The 27,039-nt window shown below is 38.1% G+C and overlaps 1 protein-coding gene across 4 annotated transcripts in view; it reads right to left on the bottom strand.

The window, feature by feature from the left end:
• NPNT (nephronectin) overlaps positions 1–27,039 on the bottom strand; it is a 387,764-nt gene that overhangs the window by 128,040 nt on the left and 232,685 nt on the right. For all 4 annotated transcript variants that reach the window (XM_044061299.1, XM_044061301.1, XM_044061302.1 and 1 more), the window contains one exon: positions 25,688–25,807. In XM_044061299.1, coding sequence (XP_043917234.1) covers positions 25,688–25,807 — 120 coding nt within the window. The remainder of the gene's footprint in view (positions 1–25,687; positions 25,808–27,039) is intronic.

Consider the following 27,039-nt stretch of genomic DNA (forward strand, 5'->3'; position numbering starts at 1 on the left):
GGAGTTTTTTGGGACGGTCTGCGTAGGGCATCTGTTTGAGGCTGGTTATCCTCTTTGTGAGGTATTTTTGTAGCCTTTCCAGTTGTTGTAGATGTTTTGTGAGGTACATACCAAAAGGGGCATTGTACTCTATAATGGGTCTAATGAGTGACGAATAGAGGGGAACAATGGCCTCTTTTTTTCCTGGATGTTAAACTTTTGTGATGAGGTGTGCCACGTAGAAGGATTTCCTGACTACTGTGGTGATGTGATTATCAAAGGAGAGACTACTGTCCATCTGTGTCCCAAGGTCTTTTATCACATTTTTGGTGTTAAGTAGACTACCACCTATATGGTAGATCATGGGTGCAGAGTTTTTACCAAAGGGGATGACAATGCACTTTTTGGCATTTAGCTTGAGGCCGTGGCATTGACACCAGGCATCTGTCTCAGTGAGCCCCTTTTGTAGGATGTCCACATTTTTAAGAGTTTCGATTATGGCTCCTAGTTTGCAGTCATCTGCGAACTTTGTTAGCCACCTTAAAGACTTTTTAAAGTTTGAGTAAGAAATGTAATGATTTAAAAAATTGTACTGATGTTGGGATAATTACCAAAACCTGGCTTAAAATAAACAACAGCCCTATGGACATCAGAGGTTATGTAGCCTACCATAACTGTAGGGAGGACAGCAAATGTCGTGTCATGGTAAGTAGTACATTAAATCAGTGGTACTCTGATAATCTGATGGCAGAAATTATCTCAGTCATAGTGGGTGGTGCTCAAAGCACCTTGGACATATTTGGATTCTGTAAAAGTCCTTCACTTAGGCAGAATGATTCAGTAATATTTGTCAAAGGGCTCTTGAATTGTGTAAATGGTGACTAGTTAGTCTTTACTGCAGGAATAAAATGATACGAAAATGTAAGGTTGATCAAGTTATTGTCACTGCTTTGCAATAAATGGCAGAGAACTAACATGCTCATTTCCTGCAAGACTAAATAACATATTGAATGTGTTTTTGTCATCTGTGAGAACTAAAGTAATGGATGTCACAGCAGATCCTCCACTGAGCAATACTGATCACCTGACCATTCTTTTTAAGACCGAGTGTTGAGTTGTTATGGAAAAATATAATGGTGTAGAAAGAAAAAATACTTCTTAGCAAGGTATTCAGCTATAAAAAACACACAGATAAATAATTAAGATTGAGAAGGTGACTTCAGAAATAAGTTTGCACGGAGAAACTGAAACTTTTTTTACGAAAGAATAGGGACATTAGTGGGCATTTACATTTATTGACAAAATAAAGCTATTAGGCGTAAGTACTATTTCTCATCCTGGTAGAATAGATTTGTTAAACTTATCAAGACTTAAAAAGAACAAAAACAGCAAAAAATGAAAAACGATGCTTCAAATAGCAACACTGGAGTAAAAAGAAAGAAATTTGAAGATTAAGACTTGTCATTAGGCATACATAAAGTGTAATGAATACAAGCAGGACACATTAAGAAGTGAAAATAAAAAGGCCTTCTATGAGCTAAGGGAATGTAGAAAAAGGCCACAAGGGATTAAAAGATAAAAGGAAACAATAATGAACTTGTTTTGACTGATATGGAACAAAGAATTGGGATATTTGCAACAACTTTTTATTCCATTAATGGCAGAAGTATTTAGCATGGCAGAGAGGTTTCTTGTGGTTGCAATACTCCATGTCCAATGACTGAGCGGGACTGGGTCATTAGCACTTTGAATAAAATACAAAAGGCTTTTGATTCACATCTAGATGGCTTCATTAGGATTTTTTTGCATAATATAAAAAAAATCTTTATTTTCCTTTATTGTCACCTTGTCTACAAAGTTGCGGTTATGCACCTGTCCAGTGGAAACTGGACAATGTATTGCCCATTTATAAAGGAAGCCAGACTGACCTGGCAAAGAATTGTAGACCAACAAGTCTAGCTAAAATACTTGGAAAAGCTTTGAAAGAGTTTTAGTGAAAGTTTACTAAATTTAGAGAACGACTATAGGGATGACTACCAGCATGACTTCACAAAGAGGAGACCATGTACTACAAATCTGATTTATTTTTTATTCACTTGTGGTTTGGGCATTGGATGTTAACACTCCTATAGATATTATCTATTTAAATCTGCCTTTTGATAAAGTTTCCCCCTCATCAATTACAGTTGCTCTAAAAATGGTGATTTAATACCTATATTCTTAAACGGCTTGAAGAAAACAAATCAAGGTTTCAGATGGGAAGTGAAAGTTCAAGGAAAAATTGTGTGTTTAGTTGTATTTCCCAGGGATTATCTGTCATTAATGACTTTATATCAGCATTGCCTATATCAAATAGTTGCTCGTTGTCTCAGTTTGCAGATGATGCCAAGGTTGCCAGTATAGTAATCACAAATGGTGATAAGGCAGTAATGAAAGAAAATGTGGATGGCTTACACTCACAGATTGCTCAAAACAATGTATTTATGGTAATGCACATGTGTACAATTAAGCCCGAGTATCCATATTGGATTAAATGGTGCTATTATTTCATGTGAAACTTATGATGACAGGGGCATTACTGTTGCTGCAGAATAAGTTCACTAATCAAACAGAGTAATTAGGAAGAGTTTCACTGCTATAAAAAATTATTCTAAGATCAACTGCAAGAAGAATTGTGGAAGTTTGATTTCCAGTGTTCCCAGATTATAATACTTCCAATGTCAGAGTACAGGGTGCACTTTTGTGCTTACTCTTAATGACATCTCAAGACCTGAGAGAGTGCAGAAATACTATATTAGATGTAAAAGGAGTGTGAAAGGGTTAAGTTATAAAACCAGATTAAGGTGTTTAAATCTTCATGCAGGTCATTACTGACTGTACAGAAATTACCTTATATAGGTGTATAAATGCTTGAATGATGAGGCTTTCCAGCTTTCCTTGGGTATTAGATTTTTGGGGAATGACAGTAACACAATGAATTATCACTTACTTAAAATTACGAGAAAGACAAAAAGAAAGCGTGACAACTTTTTTTTTCAAATAAGGACAAACATAACGTAGAACTGGTTACCAGTTGCTATAAAATAAGCTGAGAGTCTGAGTCCCTCAAAAAAACATGTTAGACAGTTGGTTGGGGGACAAGATATATATGATCTTGTCTTCATGGAGACAGGCTTGCAATGATCTATTATGAGGTCCTGAGCCTTTTGCAAACATTGAAACAAAGAGAAAACATAATGCGATGAAATCAACAGTCAATTATACAAGTTGAAATCACTAAATAAAAATAAATAACACTAATAACAACTGCACTAATTCACCAAAGATAAACAAAAGTTAAGAACAAAGAGTAGAATGACAGCTTTTACTAAATTGACTTTAGTGAAGGATAAAGAGCCTAATACTATGAAAACGTTGTCATTGAACTGTATGAGCACAGGGACCTCTTGCATAATTAATACTATAAATCATAACCTAACATTAGTAATGAAATAATTACCCTAGCTGATGTAAACATCAACTGGACCTCTATTCACTCACCTACAACTTCTCTGAACTTAAACCTCTTCAAATTCACCCAATTAATTACCTCTCCAACCAGACTTAATAAAGATATCTCTTTCAGTAGTATTTTGGGCTGGATATTAGTCTCCCACCCCAACAATATCTCAAATACGGCACTTTACATGACTCCCTTACTGATCACCTTCCTGCCTTTGCTTATTGCTCACCTTCCACCCTACCACCTACAAAATAACTATATCTCAACCCGTACCCTCACTAACTTCAGCCCCCAAACCTTTTTGGACTGCTTAAAACAGATGAATTGGAACCCTCTGAAAACTCTTCCTCTGGACCATGCAATTGCCTACCTTAATACATCCTTCATTAACCTACTAAACAGCCTTGCTCCTCCTAGAACTAGGAGATTAAAATCCAAAACAGCCCCCTGGCTTTCCAAGGAAATTATATCTCTCATGCATATCTGAGATAAATCATGGAAACTATACCAAAAATACAAAACACCTAACTTCCTATATGAATACAAACAGCTTCAAAACAGAGTTAAAAAAAACAAATTACTTCTGACCACAAATCCTACTACTCCAAGCTTCAGAGCAATCACAAATCCAACCATAAGAGATTCTGTAGTATCTCTACCCTCCTAACTCCCAGCAGAAAAGAAAACCCTTGTCCTGACCCTAACTGTCCAGATGATATCATAGCCACCAAATTTAACTCCTTCTTCATAGACTCAATATCCAAGCTCACCACATCCTTCCCTAACAACTCAGTACCAACCTCCCACAACTCCTACACTTTTCCCTCCTATCCAACCCACCCCCTCTCTTCACCCTTAAACCCATCCCTGTTAACACCATAAAAAACTCCTCCAAAAGTTAAAGCTATGTTCCAGTGCACCAGACAACCTACCTTCTAACTTCCTCAAGTTAGCTGCAGATGGCATAGCTCTCCCCATCTGTATCCTAATTAATCGATCCATTCAAGAGTCATATGTATCCCTCCTCTGGAAAAAAGCCTTTATCATTCCCTTACACAAAGGGGGCAACAACACCGACATCTCCAATTTCCATCCCATAGCCATTCTTTCCCCTATCTCTAAAATTCTTGAAAAATGTATTCACCTGCAACTCTTACCCTAGCTTTTAGACAACAACCTACTGACCCCAACACAGCATGGTTTCAGACCTAGTCACAGTACCACCACTGCCCTTCTATCCTTCCTCGACAACATCAACCCCACTTGTGACTCAGACAATCTTGTCTCTACCCTTCTCCTAGACTTTTCCAAGGCCTTTGACACCATTTCCCATTGTTTTCTCCTGTCCAAACTCTCTCGCCTTAATCTTTCCTCCTATTCTATCAGCTATTTTTCCAGTTACCTGTCAAATAGACAACAGACCGTCAAGTGGAAAAACTATACCACCTCCTACCTTGACACCCTGACTGGCATTCCCCAAGGTTCTATCCTGGGTCCACTTCTTTTTAACATCTTCATTAACATCTTTCATCTTTGTATCCCAAATGCTAAACTTGTTCAATATGTGGATGACTCAACCATTACCTGCTCTGCCAAATCTCTCCCTGAACTCTCACATGCAACTCAGGCTGCCATCAACAGCACTGAGACTTGGATGCTAAATAATTATCTAGCCTCAATGCTTCCAAAACCAAAATCATGATCTTCACCCCTTCCAAAAATACCAAAATAGACAAAAACTTCTTCTGCATAGAAAGCCGAGTCAACTTCCATCGAAATAGTCCCTCATACTAAGTTTCTTGGTGTCTTAATCAATAAAATTTTGACATACACCTTCAAACTAACATCAAGAAAACTCACCAATAACTCAGAATGCTATATAGTCACCATTGTTATCCTACCCCCTCAACAAAGCTTACCCTCTCTACCACCTACTTCCTTCCCTCTCTCATGTACATAGCCCCTCTCCTCACCAACCTGCAAGCAACCCTTAAGACCCTTAAGACCAAACTGGCATCATGCTATAATAAAATCTCTAAGTTCACCACCAGTTCCAAATCCTCATCTCACTACTATAACACCATACACACCTTAAACTGGCTAGAACTCCCCAACTATCTCACTTACATTCAGCTCTGCATTACTCAAAAACTCATCTTCAAGCCATCTCAATAGCCTGCCCTCTCCTCCATTTTTACTTTGCATCTTCCTGACAGAGCACTCAGATCCAACAATCAAAATGTCATAGAAGTGTACAAACCCCTACATACTCCCGGGCAACTTCTATTGTCACTTTCCCTCGCTCGAAAGTGAGACTCACCCCCCCCCCATATCCGAACTATCTAGAACCTCTCCACATTCAAGACCCTGCTCCATTCCTACCTCTCTTCTACCTGGGAGTGCTCCTGCTCTCACCCTTCCTAGCATCAGCCGACTTGCTCCCTCTCCCTATTCCTCCTCCCTCATCCTTCTTCCATAATTTCCACTTAACATCAGTCTTCCTATTTCTCCACCACCTATACCTCTTACATACAACTACCCTCTTTTTACATTAGATACTTTAGACATTTTTTTATCCCACATTGAATCAGAATGCTTATCCCCCCAAATTGGTTTAGAACCCACTAATATCACTATTTACAGAAATACACATTCTACTGGCATTATTACTCTGATACATCTCAGTTGCTTTTAAATTGTATAACACCTTGTATCAACTTCTGTTGATTTTTTTGCATTGTTAATTGTTGTATTACTTCTGCTTGATTTTGGTATTTAATATTGTATTAAATTCTGTTGATTTATGCCTGTACATGGAGCTTTTCTCCCTGGGCCTCCATTGAAAAAGAGCTCATCTCGGCTCAATGGACTTTCCTGGTTAAACTACAAATAAATAAATAAATAAAATAAATAAACAGTACAATTCAAACTAAAACCATTAAATATGGCAAAAATTGTGCAATAGAGAGTGGGGTTTCAGAAATGTTTCTACCTATCTGTAATGGAATATGGTTACGCCAAAGCTGTAATGGCTAGTTGTGATTATTTAAAACCCCTTGAGTACAAACTGTAAACATCTTGCAAGTTTGCAGAAAAAGTTTATGCTTACTGCTTTCCTAAGGCCCAATGAATAAGGAACCAAGGGCTACACGTATGGCTCTGCTTTGTATGTCCAGATTACCTGCACAAAAAAGATCAGCATTTAAATACTTTTGTTTTTCCTTGTATAATTAAAAGGGTCTAGTTTGGAATACTGACCACCAAAACCAGCAAACCTGACATTGTCAAGACAGTATTACTGAATGCCAAAATATCGACTAGAAAACAACAGCAACAAAAACATCCTCTTTTCTGGGGGGGTGGGGACAAGCTCGTCTGCACTCCCACACCCCCTGCTACTTATATATTCCAACTCAGAGATTTTACTACAGTGGAGAAAGGGCCAATTTTCCAATCTCTACTGTACTGCAATGTCGAATCACAGGAATGTCGTGTAATTCCTCTCAGTCAAGATTTCATCATTCAGTACTGCCGTCTCAGTGATGTGAGGTACGTTGTTGTGGGTGGTTCAGGAAAATGACTCCAGCTGTGTCCATTTTCCTGAATTTTAGCATCAGCACTACAATTTGGCAGAATTCGACATTGAGTTGCAAGTCCTGATCTTCTGAATTTCACAAGTTCTTTAAAAACAAAGCTTTTTAATTATGTGAATATTTAATATTTAATTACCATGTCATCTGTATTTTCCATAGCCACATAGTAGCACAACTCATAACTTGTATCTGCAGTGCATTATTTTTGTAGACTAAAATTTGATTACCAAGAGAAAACCCATTTTGTAAACTCTGTCCTAAACTTAATTAAGAAATAAAATGTCCAGGATTCTCTTTGACAGTATGAAATATAAAAGGGTAAAATATATTTGGATATGAATACATTGATAATTGAAGTCCAACTGCTTTGCAGGACTACAACTGTTTAAAAAGGAACTTACACCCACATGTGAAACATATAACAAGTGAAGCATTTCACAAACAAAAAGGTTTTTAACACAGCACCTCACTGTCTATTTTATATGTACAGTACTTGCTACTAATATGCATGAATTAACAGTAATGCCACTCATACCTCTCAACTGTACAGATTTTCGCAGAATGGCCAGATTTCTGCCTCATATTTTTGGTTTGTTTATCAATAAAATTGTGGTTTTCTAGGAAATCACTGACAATTCAGTAAGCATTAAAATCAGAAAATAATGACATACATTTGAGATTCAGACTTCATACCCCTCGGAAAATTCATTATAATGTAAATCCTGTTATTCTACCAACTTTCTAAGTTTGTAAGAGCAATATTTAAAAATTGTCCCTGTTTTGGGGTCTTTCTCCCCCTATTATTTAAGGCTTTGTCCAGATTCCCTGCTGTAAGAGGTTGAGAGGTATGAGCCACTGTTGTATGATATACTGTAGCAACTGTACAGTGACCACTCAGCATGAAACCAAGAGGGACTGAGGTTTGCTTATTTTCGGTTTTCAATCCCATAGCATTTCTGAGCTTCTTTCTTTACGTTTGAGCACAGCAGTAGAGAGGGCATGCGTGGTTATGTTTCCTTATTCCTTCCTACAGTTGAGGTGTCATATACTACAGAAAGAAGAGCTAGTTAACCAGTCAAACTGTAAACTGTAAATACTACTGATGCATTCCTGTGATTACCCGATTCATTTAAATATATGCACCCTCCCTGCATTTTCAAAAAGGCCATCTTGGGTTTCTTGATTCATGCATCTAAAATATTTATTAAAACAGCTACATCACACAGCTAAACAGACCACTGTTAGGCAAGAGCAATGACTGCATCTGATTAACATTTTAACTGAGGCACAGGATTTCTAAAAGCAATCTGCTTACCCTGGAAAAATGCATAGCTTCTCCAAAAGCTTTACACTTTGGTTGCCTTTATCTCATGTTTGTTAACATAAACTAACCTGCTGGCATACAAAGTAAGTGGTTATATGAGATGCTCTTGACCAAGGCTTGATTTGTAGTCCGACTGTCAGATGGCAGTCACAGGGCTGGTGGTGATATGAGTGACTAGAAGCCAGGTCTTCATTTTTGGAAAGGAGATCTCGCATTTCTTGAGACACACACACACACACACACACACACACACACACACACACACACACACACACACACACACACACATGAAAACTTGTTGAATGGTAACATGTCAGACCTGGAAAGTCACCAGCACAGCTGATCAAAAATATATACGTATGGATAGATCCATGGTAGTTGATTGAAGGTCGTCGGTCTTTGTATGCATTTTATTTGAATTACATTGATCAAATAAAATGCAAGTTTAATTTTAAGAGTATAAATGCAGTATTTTTCTGAGGACACTGAATACTGGAGAGAAAGTGTTTTTTTTTTTAAGTGTGATGTAATCTCAGAATGGGTATATTTAAGTTAGATGGAGTGTAGAGAATGCAGACCCCTATGTGGGGGTTGCAGGGGAACTTGTCTTCTACAAAAAAATTACATTTCAACTGTTTTCACTTTCCTTATTAGTCCATTTTTCTTTTATTTTGATTGGTAAAATGGACTATGGACAATGTGTAGAGGGAGGGTGGCCTAATGGTTAAGGTGTTTGCCTTACAAACACAAAGTACAGGGTTTGAGTCTCACAAGGGATAATTGGCTAGGCTTAAAATGGCTCGCAAGGGCAGTTAGCTTAGTACTATTCTATGAACATATGAACCTATGTGTGTTTCAGTGAATAGACATAAGCCTGTATAATGTGTGTATGTGTGTGTGTATACACACACACACACACACACACACACACACACACACACACACACACACACACACACACACACACACACACACACTCTGTATAAATATACACAAAACATGGGAGTGCTGATGGCTTTTCAAAAACTGCTGCATCAAAACTGGAGGAATGACTAGCCCTACAAAGTGCATTTATGATGTTTGCGGGACATTTCATGGACTCAGTGTGCCTATCTATAATGGAAGCAGACTCTTAATGTCCTGAAGCAATGTGTATGAAGGCAATGATACTGAAGAAGGGAATATCATTATAAAGAACAAAGACTGTGAGAAACAGTATGTCCAAGCAAACTGTTAATGGTAAGGATCTATAGATCATATTGTAAGAATAAAACGCATTTAGGAAGTGAAATAGAATTAACCATTTTGGGTTTGAAATTAATCACTTAGTCAAAAATGGTCTAACTGACAGAGCTGCACAATCCTTCAAGAAAACCAACAAAGCAGAAATCCCCACTGGAAAGCCCTTGCAGCTCAAGAAAGACAATTTTGTCTTCCTTTACTATCAGAATCAGAAATGTACAGACCTCAGGCCCTTAAGACCCACTGAGATTGCATCCACCCACTGTAATATTTTTGTAATCGATGACTCCATTTTCAGGTATCCAGACATCAGCCTCGGAAGTCCGGATAAGAATACATGGTTAACTGTCTTTGAGGCCAGGATCCAGGATGAAGGAAAGGCTCACAGATTCTTCCATCCTGATAAACATCATTATGACCTGATAGTGGTCTACATGAGGGGTAACTGACCTCAGGTATGCGACCCAGAGAAATATGGAAAGATATAACTGTGCATGTGTCTGAGGCAGGAAGGATGATAGTATTAAGTAGCATTTTACCATAACTCAGAATGAAACCAAGATTTGAAGACAAGATAAGTAGCTTTAATAACTGGCTTTGTAGCTTGTGACATTCTAGAAGGATCCAGAATATGTCATCCTGTAATGTGATGGCTGGCAAACTTTCCTGCTTTGGCAGGGATGGTCTGCACCACTTTTATCAAGATTTTTGTATTTTGGCTTAAGGCATTGTTGCTCCCATAAAGCCATTTAAGCAGAGTCTGTCTGCTGGGCATTTCATCCTAGTAAATGTCTAATGCAGACAAAGTTAAAGTTGCTCTACTGATTTTCAGGGTTCCTGGCAAAAATTGCCCAAACTTGAAGCCCCCCTGCAACTTGAGCGCATTCATATATATATATATATATATATATATATATATATATATATATATATAGAAGAGATCTATTCTTGGGTTTAGTGTCTATGATGGTTTCAAACCTACTGGCAATTGCAGGAGAGCAAGGAGGTTAAGCATTTGTTAAGGATATCACCACCTCATGACTGATTCATCTTGAGACCAAATTCAACCTTCAAGGTGCCTAAATTACTTTAAACAAGATTAATTACAGCTTCATAGCTAGCTATAGAAAACTATGTTCCCTTCTTACCACAACAGCTGTCTTAACACCTTATCTGCAATCTCCATTAAACCCAACATCTTTCTCATGGAGATAACAACTGTCCATCAATGAGCTGTGTGAAGCTACATTTTCAGTGATTGACATGCCCAGAGCTTCCTTGACATTATGAATGATAACTCCCTTGTACAAATGGTTGACCATCCTATGAGGGGTCTATACTCACCTGATCTTGTCCTCAAAAAGATGGCCAAGTCTTGCACTCCTCCATATGGATCACTTTTCATCATTACCTCAGACCATAAATCAGTGACCTCTTCCTTTAAAGCTGGTATCAAGTACCTCAGTGTTTAAGAACTTCTCAGATACAAACATTCTTCAATTAACTAATGACATAAATAAATTCCTGTGTATTCATCTTCCCCTCCAGTGGCTACCATTGCTAAAGCTGCTACCCACGTCTCTAACATCTACTTCCACTTACATAGTTGTATTGATAAGACAGTCCCTGTCCACGCCAAGTATAATAAGAAATTTAAATTCAATCCCTTGTGGTGGAATACCAGTGTAAATGCACTATATAACACCAGAAACAAATTATTTAATGCTTGTATGAGGTCTCAATCTACCTGTTGTAACAGCACACTTAAGTAAACTGCTAAAGACCTTAAGGGAGCTATTTGAAAGCTCAAAGCTAAATATGAATTTAAAGAGGCCACTGAAACCAAAAATTACAAATCTTTCTTTAACTATGGCAGAAGGTTAAGAACTAAAAATCAGCAATGTTTGGAGATTGTCTGCAACAACAATTCTTCCCACTCTGACCCAAAGTAAATAGCTGATATCCTAGACAACAAATTTAGTGCACATTTTACTCTATCAATTTTAGATAATACACACATTTCACAGTCCCAGACACTCCCTATAATTCGTATGGAGCATATTCTCTCAGTCCTATCAAAAACTAAGAACACCTCATCTATGGACCTTGATAATAACAAGGGTGCCTGATAATCACAATCAAATATGGCATATTTGAGCCACTGTTTAAACTTCTAAATCTAAGCCTCTCAACTGAGTACATTCCTGAAGCCTGGAAAATAGTAATTGTTATACAATTACCCAAAGGTGGTCCAAATACAGACATTTGTAACTATAAATATATTAGAGTTATAGTCTCTTACATAAAGCTATGGGACATATTATCTCAGACCTCGTTAATCTAGACATTGAAAATCTCTTAACCCTGGACTGTCATCAATAAAACTTTGCCAAAGGCACAACCTGCCTCTTTAACCATGTTGATTTCTTTGATAAAGTCATCAAAGTTGTGGCAATCAGTTACACAGTACATACTGAGCCTGACCAAAGAGTCTGCCATTATTCTCCATGCAGGCATTAATGGCAGATTTGTAAATCTGAATATAAATCCACATGTTATATGGTGGATGGCTAACTGGTTGTCTATCTACCCATGTGGATAAAAGTCACAGGTATCAGTTCTCAATGCAGAAAAGGTTATTAGCGATGCACCACAAGACCTAATGTTGCACTTCCTCCTATTTGACATCCATTTCTCAGACCCTCAGCTCAATACTCCTGGACTATGGCAATCTAAGTAAGCAGATGCCTGTAAACTGGGAGTTGATATTTGGTCTTCCTCCAACTCACACTTTTTCTAGCATGGGTTAGACTATGTTATCAAATGATGCAAGATAAATGGTCTCAAAATAAATCTGAAAAAATGTAGTATAGTTCAGTTTGGTAAATAAAACACTTCCACATCATACCATATCATACCATACAGGTAATACATTCCTCCAAATCAGCCACTGTTGCACTCTGGTTTGTTAATTCCTTAGCTTTTCGGTTAATTGGCAGTTTTTAGACATGTGGTCTAGGAGATTTCTTAAGAGTCTATCTCAGTCTCTCAATTGCTCCAAATCACTGTCTGGTTAACTGACTTGCTCAAGTTCACACAGTAGGCAAATGAAGGCTGAGGGGAATTGTTCTCTCTACCACAGGAGTTAACAGCTCAGAGCCTTAATCCTCTACACTAACTGCCAGACTGACCAATTTTTCTCCACAGTATATCTAAATAAATTGATTCCCCTTTACTCATCTCTCATCAGATCCATTATTGAATAAAATGCTCCTTTTTTGGCATGTGTTTGTTAAAAAATATTTCTCAGCTTGACAGAACATAGAGATTCCTAAATAAAATAATCAATGTCCTCAAGACCCTCAGCTATCTGAATAGACTGACAGCCATCTCACTGTACTCACTCTCTTAGACTCTTCTGTGTTTACCTGGGCAAAACTGTAATCCAAATTATTGCCTGCTAATGATCCCCCACCATGCCCCAGGATTCCCACTCCTCTTTTCTTGATGTACTGGAAAATATTAAGGTTCAACCAAACACCCTAATAATGGGTGACTTCAACTACCCCACAATTAACTGGGAAAACTACTCGTGTACCAACTTCTTAGCGCAACGCTTTCTGGAATTCATAAACTCCAATGCCCTGGATCAACTTATCCACACCCCCACCAGAGGCAACAATATCCTAGACCTAGTCATTGCCAACATGAGTTCCACACCTGAATTCAACTCCTCGTTGGTCCGATCCGACCATAAGCTAATCACCCTTGATATCCACATCCCACCCCCACCCCCCATTAAGGAAACCACGGTAAAAAATTTCTCCAAAGCCAACTTCATGCTTCTTAAGACAGAAGTGGTGAACTTCATGACACCCATGCAGATGGACAATACAGTTTCAACTGCTGAATCCTACACAAATGCACTCTATAAGCACTTACATGAGTGCAGGGATCGTGCTATCCCAAACAGAACCAAGAAGCTATCCTCCAAAAAAAGGAAGCCAATCTGGTGGTCCCCTGCCATAAACAAACTGTACAACAGAAGGAAGAAACTGTTGCAAAAGAGAGTAAAATCCCATGAGTGGAGGAGCTCCCTGGTCAGCCTCAGTAAGAAGCTGAGATCCCTTATAAGGTCCTCCAAAGCTAGCTACGAAAACAAAATCACCACTAATTCTAAGGACAACCACAAAGCATTTTATAGCTATGTCAACAAGGCAATACCCAGATCTGCTCTGAGTTACAGCACAACGGCATGAAAATTACAGAACCAACTGATATTGCCAACATCCTGGCAAATAGGTTCAGTGCTAACTTTACCACCCCCCCTCACCCCCTAAAGAGCCCATATCTATACAGGAAGAATGCAGAGTCCCTGTAATCACAACTACGCAGGTGAAAGCTGCACACTCTAAAGCCAAAAACACAGCATCCATGGGACCGGACAACATCCCAGGCTGCATTTTATACGAACTTCAGAACGAACTGGCTCCCCTCTTAAACACCATGTTCAATAATAGTCTCACATCAGGCTTTGTGCCCACTGAATGGCGCACAGCAACAGTTATCCCACTCCACAAAGGGGGAGCCACCACTGATCCCAGGAACTATCGCGCTATTAGCCTGACGAGCCTGGTCTGCAAGGCCATGGAACGTATCATCATGGAACTCATAAACAAAGACATTGGTAACCTCCAAACTCTGGATTCCACCCAGTTCGGGTTTGTGAAAGGCAGATCATGCCTCCTGAACCTGATCGACTTCTTTGAGACAGTCACCAAAGCTGTAGATGTGGGTAAGGTGGTTCACACAGCCTATCTTGACCTCGCCAAGGCTTTCGACACCATTCACCATTCTGGAATTATAGCTAAACTCACTAAACTAGGTATAAATCCCTATGTCACAAGATGGATTGCCAACTGGCTCACTGACAGAACCCACACTGTAAAAGTTGCAGATTCCAAATCTGACCTCAAAGCAGTGACAAGTGAAGTACCACAGGTTCCATCCTGGGACCTCTCCTGTTTGGTATCTACTTCTCTGAAGTACAGGCTAACACAGAAGGCCTCTGGCTAATGAAGTTCACAGATGACTGCAAAATAGGAGCCATAGTTTAGTCCCAAATTATGTGGACATCCTACAGAAGGGCCTGGCTGAAACAGATGCCTGGTGTCAGAGCCATGGCCTCAAGCTCAATGCCAAAAGGTGCAGTGTCATCCCCTTTGGTAAAAACTCTTTACCCATGAACTACCACATAGACAGCAATCTACTTAACACCGAATGTGTGATAAGAGACCTTGGGACCCAGGTGGACAGTAGTCTCTCCTTTGATATAGTCACATCGCCACAGTAGTGAGGAAGTCCTTTTATGTGGCACACCTCATCATAAAAGGGTTCTCATCCAGGAAAAAAGAGGTCATTGTTCCCCTCTACTCGACACTCATTAGACACATTATAGAGTACAACGCCCCTTTTAGAATGTACCTCACAACACATCTGCAGCAGCTGGAAAGGCCACAGAAGTACCTCACAAAGAGGATTACTGGCCTCAAACAAATGCCCTACACTGACCACCTCAAAAAATTCCAGCTTTACTCCATAGCATATCGCCTACTCCAAGGTGATCTCTGCCTAACATATAAAGCTATGTCAAACCCAGAGCTGTTGGACATGCTGCACCTAAAGAAATCCCAATCCCTCCGAGCTACATGGTCTAGGGACCTAAACCTTGTCACCACAATGAACAGGACATGCTGGAGGGATAGATTCCTGTCCCAGAGACTTCCCATACTCTGGAACAGGCTACCCATCTATGTCAAGCAAAGTTCTTCATTAGCACTCTTCAAGAAAAATCTTGTTGAGTGGATAGGAAATAGGAAATACACCCTGGGGATCACTTCTGTGTCTCTGCTTGACAGTGGCACAGGAAAATAACTTTCTTGGGTGGCGTAAGCTAGGCTTATGTAGGCCCTTGGGCTGATTGCCTAGTACCTACCTATGAACCTATGAACCTGTGTCTAACCTTTCAAGCTCTCCTTGAACTCGTAATCCTCAAATGGTTACTCAAATACTCATTTAATGGAACTATACCTTCATTAACAGATAAATGTGACAAATTCATTAGTTTCATATCCCGATACATCACCGGATGGACATAACTGGATGGACAGCCTCAAATTCTCCTCTGGTCTAACTTGTGCAGCTTTCCTTGAGGACAGAGGGAACTTCTGAAAAATGTTTGTTGATTAGACCTATAATGGTCTGTAGACCAGCTGCCTAGTACTTGCCAATGAACCTAAATCTCATACCCACTCACCCACTAGTACAACACTAATAATCTTGTTATAAAACAGGCATTTTTTTCTAGAGTGGGTTAGTGAAACACGATGTGCACAAACAAGTGTACAAAACAAAGTTTTGCAAATATCAGTTAGAGGCCTTTGGGAAATTTTATTAGAAGTTAGGGAGTGCTGATGAAAGTACATAGAAGTTGCAAATAGCAACTGAAAAAAATGTTTCAAGGAGCAGAACTTAGTGGTACATTTTTGTTACTGACAGGGTGCACGGGGAAGACATGTGAGCATGTTAACAAGTGTTCAATGAACGGACTTTCTAGAGTTATTTGTTATGTGAGAGAATATGAAAGAACCACCTGATAAGCAAAATTACACCAGGAAAGGGATGACAGACCACTCATAATTCAACCCATGGTTTACACCAGGGAAGTGATGACAGACCACCTATAATTCAGCACTTGGTTTACACCAAGGAAGTGATGACAGACCACCCATAATTCAGCCCTTGGTTTATACCAGGGAAGTGATGACAGACCACCCATAATTCAGCCTTTGGTTTATACCGGGGAAGTGATGACAGACCACCCATAATTCAGCCCTTGGTTTACACCAGGGAAGTGATAACAGAGCACCCATAATTCAGCCCTTGGTTTACACCATGGAAGTCATGACACACCACCAATAATTCAACCCTTGGTTTACACCAGGGAAGTGATGACAGACCACCCATAATTCAGCCCTTGCTTTACACCAGGGAAGTGATGACAGACCACCCATAATTCAGCCCTTGGTTTACACCAGGGAAGTGATGACAGACCACCGATAATTCAGCCCTTTGTTTACACCAGGGAAGTCATGACACACCACCCATAATTCAGCCCTTGCTTTACACCAGGGAAGTGATGACAGACCACCCATAATTCAGCCCTTGGTTTACACCAGGGAAGTCATGACACACCACCCATAATTCAGCCCTTGGTGGCAAAAACAACCTATTAAAACATACCCCAAGAAGGAAGCTTGACTGGATCTTCAAATGAAGAAACACTCATAGAAATTACCATTTTATGACAAACAATTTTCATACCATACAAACAATGGTAGAACAAAAATTTGGCAAGAGAATGATAGTTGATCAAATCCACTGCAGTGCAGAACCAGGATGCTGATTGGTTTTAACACTCTCAAAAAAACACTGCCCAAAAGGCCTATCCAGGTCACTATTACAAGTCACGTACTCTTCAGAGGATAAAAATAGAAGAGGGGAATTATTAGTGAAAGACTAAAGCTTTTTACTGAAATTAATATTAGAAATTGTTATTGCTCGTGATATGTAGCACAGCCAAACAAGCTAACAATGCTGCATGTTATTTTTTTAAACAAAAGCATACTAGATGATAAGTATGTTAATATTTGGGGCCAAATGGTGTTGATTAATAACTAAAAACATAAAATCCGCACACTATTTGTAGAAACTAACTGAATGAAGCAAAATAAATAAAGAAATACATAAAATTAAATTTAAAGAAATAAAATAATAGAGTAACTTTGTTTAAACCACAAACATTTATTTCATTAAAAGCACTCCACCAATCTTTTTATTGATTGGAATTGATTACAATTGGTTCTTCCACATACTAACAACTTGCACAATTGTTTTTTTCTTTATCATTTGTGTATGACAATGCTAGTTCTAGTTATACTAATTAGTGTACTTATTGATAATACTAATGCAGTCCATCTGTTTCTCTCTATCACCCCCACCCCCATATATCCCACCTGGGAGTGTTACTGTATTTGTGCAATGGTAAACATTGCAACACAGAAGTGATGAGAAACCTTTTGAGTGACCAACAATGGCTAATAATGAAGCTAAACAATCTTTTGGACTAACAGGAGACCCTTTATCAAGACTTAGCCAGTTTAGTAACTCCTAATAAGCAACTCCCTTTTGTCCAAAAGATCAAGTAGCTTTACTGTAAAACTGTGCTGGGCCAACAAATGGTATCCCATTACTTCTGTGTTCCAATATTTTCTATTAACGGACAAGCAACACATTCTGACATTTTTTTTCTGCAGCTGTAAGGAAATGCCATGTTATGCAGCACCTTGCATTTATTAACAATATTGTGCTGTAAAGAAATGCACAATAAAAATGAAGGAATGAGGTTTAAAAGGCAGCAGGACTTAAATGAACTATGTAATGTTTGACTGAAAATGATTGGGTAGATTATAAGTGATGTATAATGTTTGAAACTGGGAGTGTGCAAGTATGGTTTGTGATGTAAAATGCTTGGACCTATGACTGTGTCTGTGTGGTTTGTTTTCATTTATATAAATATATGACTGCGAAGCCGTGGTGGTGCAGCTGTAGCGTTGTTGCCTCACAGCAAGAGGTTCTCCCATTTGAGTCTCGGCTGGAGCACCTTCTGTGTGGAGTCTGCATGTCCTCCCCGCAGTCAAGTGGCGTTCGAAAGACATGCGTAGAATGGGTGCGCCTTTGTTGAAGGTTGGGCATCGAGCTGGCACCTTAGCACCCATAAAAAATCTACTGCCAATCATTAGCGGACCGGAGTTCCGCTGTGGCGACCCCTAACTGGGAAAAGCCGAAAGAAGAAGAACAACATATACATATATGACTGCTTACATATATGACTGCTTATGTTCTAAGTGATGGTTTAATAAAGATGTTTCCTGTTTTAAATAAAGGGACAGGAATTTAATAATTTATGTAATGTTGCTTAGGTTATATGATATACAGTAAACATATGTGAAGTATAATGTTTGTAAACAAGAACTTGTTAATACAGTTTAATTACTTTTATATAAATGTAAATTTGCCTGTGTCACAAGTGATAATTCATTAAAAGTGTTTAAAAAAGAAATAAATAAAAATGAAGGTCTCCAAATATGGTAATCTTTTTATCTATTATAAATTCTGTGGTTGCAGCCCTTTTATATCTAGCCACTGCCTGTTTTCTTTAGTGTGTACATAAGTGTTTCAAAATCATCCTATTTGTTTTACCATGATTTCCTTTACATTCTTTTTTGTAGACTTTTATAACTAATATATATGCAACAAACATAAACACATAACACCACTCCAAACTTACAGACACAAACAATAGGCAACTGTTCAGACAGTACAACTATCAAATACTCTAAAACACCCAAAATAATCTCCCCCACCCATAATTATAGCTAATAAAATGTATATTTAATGACAAGTGAGAATTTGGAAAGGAAGGTTCAATAGGCAGAAACTGAGACTGAAATTAGGAATTTGCAAGTGTATCAGACATACCAGTTAATCAAGAGAATAAGAGAAAAAAGTTCAGAAATCCACAAAGCTGAGACAGGGTAAGAAAAATGTGTTTGGTAAAGATGTAATAGTTATGGTAAACTTGAATAGTCTGTATCTTAACCAGATGACATGAGGTTGTAATTTTTCCTTTTTTTAATAATACCTGTCAATACACATCCATTGGCTTAGTTTATGTTTCTATGTCAACTTTTGTCAAGTTAGCTTAGTCTACAACACTATACAATACATATATATGAAATACTATCACTGTGAACTGATGAATAATTATGCTACACACATATATGTATATATATATATATATATATATATATATATATATATATGTATGTATATACGGGATCTGGACACATGCTCGACTAGCATATGTCCGAATAACAAAACATCGAACACACATAAAAGCGCTTAACATCGACAAGCGCTTCCGTGTATGTGTGCCTGTTTCGTAGATCGGACTACAATTGTTATCCGCTTTCACCTTCCCTTCACACTAAGCTCTGCTTCATGATTTGATGATCTCTACTGTCGTACTTCAGTTTTCTGTACATATTTGCCTCCTGTGCTGAGCAGTGTGGCATACATATCATAATGCTCTACGACACGGATGCCCAAATGTGCACTGTGGATGATGTCTGACATTTTTAAACATGATATATGCAAAACTATCTAGTGGCTAATGCATACGCCACCTTGAAAATAAACAACTGCTAAGATACTTTTCAGCTAGTAGCAAATATTATAACAAACTGGAGAGGTCATATAATGCTGCTCAAATTTATGAAGAAAACACGTAGAAACAGGATTACAAAGATCACAAAACACTGCATCTCATTTGAACCACACTGGGAAGTAAGTTGCACATTTTCCTTTTATATTTACTGTTCACACATCTGGAAAAATGAGCTGTAAATTATGTTTCTCTCAGTATTCTTACCTATCTGGGGAAAATATGTGTCAAAAAAACTTTTTTTCCATTATCTATGTGTTTCTGGAAATTAACTTGCAAAAAAATAATTATTCAGACATCATTCATATAACTGAAGGAAAATAAGTTAAATTTTTGCATTTTGTAATACATTTTGGCACTCAATCAAAATTTCAATACTCTACAAAGCAAACCTGAAATGCCAAAAAAGTATGATTCTCAGAACACAACAGTGAAGTGCAAAACTTGCTGTTACACCTAAAAAGACTTTTTGCAGGTAAAGCTCCAGTTTCGGGCGTGACGCCCGTGCCCTGGCCCAGCAATCAAGGAGCCTTAATCATCACCACTAACACCAGTGAGGGGTGTCTCATATAGGAAGAAAAGGTAGAAAGGATAAGAAATACATAGAGTAAAGTGCAATTTCCTTTAAGAGCACACAGAGATCACAGTCAGTCCGGGGCTGGTCGCTCCCTTGCTCTCCAGGTCCCCAATAAGACTCCCCACTGGCACAGCTATAGTGTCCTGATCTCAGCCTAGTGGGCAAGCTAATATCTCCAGCACCCTCTCTGTCCAATCAGTGCTTCATGTCCCTCACCAAGTAGCTGACACACACACACACACACACACACACACACACACACACACACACACACACACACACACACACACACCTTGAGAAGAGTTTATACAATCACACAAACACTCCTGGGGAAGGCTGGCACAGGTTCTCCAGCTGTGCCCCTTTCTCCCAGACTACATGTTAGTACTAGCTGACACCACCCACTAATATTTATCAGCTACTCAAAGGGTGTCCAATTATTACTGTGCAATATTATTATCCAATTGGTAGTATAGCCCAAGGCTAAAGCTATTAGGGTGGCTTTGTACAGTTTTACCAAAGGCATGCAACTACTCTAAAGAGCTTAAATTATCTCTACAAAAACAGCCACAGTTGAAAGGGTTTTAAATATTTAATAACAAATAGTTAAAACACAAGACAATACTTTTTACTACACAGTGCTAGTCAAGAGTTCAGAGATCACTGAGAAAGACTTAAAATAAGTCAGTAGTACATTTATGACAACAAAGAAAAACACTTAGTCTAATCTTTCTAGTTTCTAGCTATTTCTAAGAGAAAAAATAAACTTACATATAGAGCAAGACAGTGCTGATGAGGTGGATGGTCAAGACAAAAATGCTTAATGCTTTCTAATTCTCTCTGTTTTTAAAATCACATTCCTGGTTCCCATTACATCATTTTTCACACTTCCCAGAAACTACATTTACATTCTTCACCTCTGGGCAGAAACCAGAGCAATAAAGGACATTTATGCATGCAAATTCTGGCCATTAACTCTGGCCTTAAAACAATAGCAAGAATTATTTCATCTAGACCAGTCGGAGCTGTGTTTAGATCAAAGGGTCACAACATGCTTTACTTAGTCAGCAAAGTGCACTGTTGTTCATTTTTTTCAGTTCCACATGTAACACTATTTTTACCATTTAAGACAACAAGCCTGTGGTTTACATTAATATTTACAGATGACAGAATTATCTCCAAAATTCTATCTGGCTAGGCTGGCAGCCTTCATCTATCTTCACCCAATCTTCACACACATATATATATATATATATATATATATATATATATATATATATATATATATATATATATATATATATATATATATTATGTATATATCTATATATATATATGGGTCTACTTCAGATCGACAGACCATTTGATTGACATTCATTTTCATTCAAAATGTGTAGTTTTTCTTGTATTTTCATGCTTTTAACCCCCTAACTATATATGTCAACTCCAGGGTCGCACAACACTGGGGAGGGGGCAAATCCCTGTTAAGTGCCTTGAATACTGGTTGTCGACCAAATGAATGCCGATCTGTCAATCTTCTGAAGTAGACCCATATATATATATATATATATATATATATATATATATATATATTATGTGTGTGTGTGTGTGTGTGTGTGTGTCCCCACTTCTTAATGTTGAAATCCCACAGTTTCAAAGCTCTGAATACTGATGTTCAGAACTTCGACATTGCAGAATCTAGAAAACAGTGAATATACATTGCTGTACAGTGCGAAACTGGAACTGCAGTTCCCTTCACTGTAGTGTGAACGCTGAGTTGGCATATTTAAAACAATGAGTAAAAAAAAAAGGTCACAAAGAAAAAACAATTGGTTAAAAACACAAAAAGAAAAATCTACCAAAGCTAGACTTTCGACTGTGTGACACCTTAAACCACTTGTGTCAGAGGCAACATAGGATATATGGAAATTATCCTTTAAGGATATCAGACGTTTCAGGTAAATGGCAATTCTGAATGACTTTTTCTTTTACTTTTTATGTCTATTGATGGATAATTTTAGACCAATAAAGCCAAACCCTTCTAGTTATGGGCATGCATGCTTCTGCCTTCTTATGGTGTCACCAGCACTGCATAAGAATAATGTTTGACTTTTGGAAACACAGGGTTGTTGTACCTAATTGATATCCATAAACATTAGGGTGTCTACAAAATAGCCAAACTAACAAACTAAAACAATGAGTAAAAAGGTCACACAGAAAAAAACAATTGGTTAAAAGCACACAAAGAAAAATATAGCAACGCTAGACTTTTGACTGTGTGATACCTTAAACCTCTTGTGTCAAATGCAACATGGGATATATGCAAATTACCCTTTAAGGATATCAGGTGTTTCAGCTAAATAGCAATTCTGAATGTCCACAACTTTTTCTTTTACTTTTAAATTTATTGATGGACAATTCAAGTCAATAACGCCAAACCCCTCTAACTGTAGGCATGCATGCTTCTGACTTCTTATGGCATCATCAGCACCACAAAAAAGAAATGTTTGACTTTTGGAAACACACAGTTGTCTTACCCAACTGATATCCATAAACATTAGAGTGTCTACAAAATAGCTCAACTAACAAACTAAAAGAATGCGTAAAAAGGTCACACAGAAAAAAAAGTTGGTTAAAAACACAAAAAGAAAAATCTAGCAAAGCTAGACTTTCCACTGTGTGATAACTTTAACCTCTTGTGTCAGAGGCAACATTGGATATATGCAAATCACCCTTTAAGGATATCAGGTGTTTCAGCTAAATGGTAATTCTGAATGTCCATGACTTTTTCTTTTAGTCTATTTATGGACAATTTCAAGCCAATAAAGCCAAACCCCTCTAGCTGTTGCCATTTAGCTGAAACACTTGATATCCTTAAAGAGCAATTTGCATATATCCCATGTTGCCTCTGACATGAGGTTTAAGGTATCACATACTGGAAAGTCTAGCTTTGCTAGATTTTTCTATTTGTGTTTTTAACCAATTGGTTTTTCTGTGTGACCTTTTTACTCATTGTTTTAGTTTGTTAGTGGAGATATTTTGTAGACACCCTATATATCAGTTGGGTATGACAACCCTGTGGTTCCAAAAGCCAAATATTCCTCTTATGCTGTGCTGATGATGCTATAAGAAGGCAGAAACATGCATGCCCACAGCTAGAGGGGTTTGGCTTTGTTGGCCTGAAATTGTCCATAAATAGATGTAAAAGAAAAAGTCATGGCTATTCAACATTGCTATTTAGCTGAAACACCTGATATCCTTAAATGGTAATTTGCATATATCCCATGTTGCCTCTGACACAGGAGTTGGTATATTTAAGTTGTGGGGAGTGTAGGTGGGCATGCCCCCCTGCAAGAATTTGATTCCAGATGTTTTTGTGTTTTAGTTTTTTTTTTTTTCATTTTGAGATTCCTCAATCTCGAAGTTCTGAGCATCAGTATTTAGAGCTTTGGTATTGTGGGATTTCAACATTAAGAAGTAGACCCATATATACATATTTATATTTATACACACACACATATGAACAACCATGGCAGGGCTAGCCACCTGGTAGTGTAAACCTTGGCTCTAGATAACTATCACTGTGAAAGTGACACCCCGACCCCTTGTGTAAAAATGGGAAAAAGAAATTATGGATAGATAGAGAGGTACTAATTCCACTAGCTCCAAGAACACTGCACCTCAGAAAAGAGGAAATGCTCAGAAATCCAGCAATTTCAGAGTTAAATTATTCCATACTAGAGGTGTCACTTCATTGTCAAGCCTCCTATCTACCTACTTAGCCTGCTTCTACCCCTCTCAGCCTTACTCCCCCCAGTATCACCTACTTCCATCCCTTACTCTATGCCTATTTTGCCCCCCCCAACATCTCGCCTCTCTCTCTCCTACTTACTCTCCTTCCCTTCCTCATCTCACCAAGTCTCACTCTTTCTCCTGTTTCCCCTGCTCTTCCCCTACAACCTTCCTCAGATTCTGCTTCAGGTATTCTCTGTGTTTATTGCAAATGACTGTAATTGGTGTCTTGGGACCACTTTAGGATGACCCCTGCAATATTATTGCTCAAAACCAGAATAACCTATGTCCCTAAATGTGAGAAGGTACCTTTTTGTTCCTTACACCTCCTTACTCTCTCTTCTGCATTTGCTTCCTTACTTCCATCAAATTCTCTTCCCGACTTTCTCTATAAATATATCATAAGCCTGCTTTTCTCTCACTCCATATTGCAATTCGTTTGTATTGACTAACTAACCTTTAATTTCTCTACAAACTGTCTAAAATCTCTCTAAATATTAAATGATTGTCCTGTCGATTCTACCCAGTGTTTTTATATTATGTCTGATTTGCTATAATTATTTAAACTGCAGATGTTTTATTTTTGAAGATTTTAAAATTATTGTTCTTAAAAGTTTTGTAATAATTTGAGCTTTTTCCCCTGGGCCTCCTCTAAAAATGTGCTTCTACCCAGTCGGACTTTCCGGGTAATCAAATGTCAATAAATAAATAGTCTGTCAGATTCATATATAGCCAGTCCTACTGTTTATTTGCCATTGATTTCTTTGTAATCCTATGCTGAACATGAACATGATCCAGGCAAATTAGTAAATAAAGAGACATACAGATATTCAGACAGAAATAATTACGTGTTTCCTTGTAATCAGACTTTAATTCTCACTTTCCAATGATCAGAATTATGGTCTTCAAAGTTACAATGGAAATCCTATATTTCTAAAAAGTCAAATTTCAGAACTAGCCATTTCCCTCACAATGCACACATTTCCCTACAGAAAACCATGGATAAACTATTCTACAAACCATGTACACAAACTGACTACAAGTAATTCATTTGTTAAAAAGTTATGTCTAAAATTAGCAAAGTGATGATGCTTCACATATCTTAGTGTTATACAGGCTAAAATGACAAATGTGCCACCCTGAAACATCAAGTTATAGAATCAAAGGAAAATTTTCTGAGTACTATTACATGACAAGGCAGTGAGTTATTTTTCCATTAACAAAGCATATTGCTAAAGTCTTGGCTAAATAGAAAACCTCTCAACCATGTCAGCTTGTTCTTTTCAGCTTTAATTATTAGCTTGCTTAAGTTGTTAATCTGTTCCATACTCACCTACACAAGTCCTGCCATCTGGTCCCAGCTGCAGACCAGGAGATGGACAGCGACAGCGAACCTCCCCTTTCACGACATCACAGCCGTACTGACAGTTAGCCATTGAGCAGCTAAGAGCACCTGGAAAATCAACACAAGAAACAAGTCATGCATGCACAAGGGTATGGCTTACTGCAGAGAAGGAAAGTTCATTTCACTTTATTTCCAGGACAACAAATAAGAACTGCCAAACTCTTAGTAAGAGACACTCTTCGCTCACAACACTGCTTTCCTAAGAAGTGTAATAATGTTGCAGTTTATGTACAGAATTAAAACACATGCCTTGCTGTTACTGATAAAAACAATATTCAAGTTTTTTTTTCATATATTTTCAACACAAAATTACATTTTCACCAGATATATTTCTACAGATTAATTCAATTAAAGGAATCAGCATAGTTCAGTCCCAAACTTGTCCTGGTGCTGCAATACAGCATTAATACAATATGACAAACTCTGGACAAAATTTTAAATAAAAGTGTTTTGCACTCATACCAGAATCTGCAGAGTCTGATTAAAATTAGAACATTTTTACTGCAAAGAGAAAAAAATTTCCTTCACACGAGTCAATTTTCCAGTTTGATAAACGTAGTTCACAATTTAAAATCAGATCCAGCAGTCCAGATTATTAGGGACTGTCATCCTTGGAACAATCTGGCATAGTGAAAAACACATATCAAACAGGGAAGATGGTGATAAGTGAGCTGTGCAAAAGAGAAAGAAAGAAAAACAAACAAATAAATGTGAGTGGGTGCAGGGAATGAAAATAAATAAATAAAATGATAGAATCACAGAAGCTTTTTAAGTTCAGCCGCAGGAGTTCCACCACACCAAATCATCCAAACAACAAATTTTATTCAGTTCCTTAAAACATAACTTACACCTTGACCTTCTGCTTTTATTTTAATGACCTTGCCCTACTGACTGACTTCTTCTTCTCTTTTGGCTGGTCCCGTTAGGGGTCGCCACAGCGGATCATCTGTTTCCATTTCTTCCTGTTCTCTGCATAGTGCTCTGTCACACCAACCACCTGCATGTCCTCTCTCACCACAACCATAAACCTTATTTTAGGCCTTCCTCTTTTCCTCTTACCTGGCAGCTCCATCCTTAGCATTCTTTTACCAATATACCCAGCATCCCTCCTCAGCACATGTCCAAACCAACCCAATCTCGACTCTCTGACTTTGTCTCCAAACCGTCCAACCTGGGCTGACCCTCTAATATACTTGTTCCTAATCCTGTCCAGCCAGTGCAAATCTTAACATCTTTAACTCTGACACTTCCAGCTCTGACTCCTGCCTTTTTGTCAGTGC

This window comes from Protopterus annectens, chromosome 2.part0, assembly GCF_019279795.1.
Source record: "Protopterus annectens isolate FY-2018-M chromosome 2.part0, PAN1.0, whole genome shotgun sequence".
NCBI lineage: Eukaryota > Metazoa > Chordata > Ceratodontiformes > Protopteridae > Protopterus > Protopterus annectens.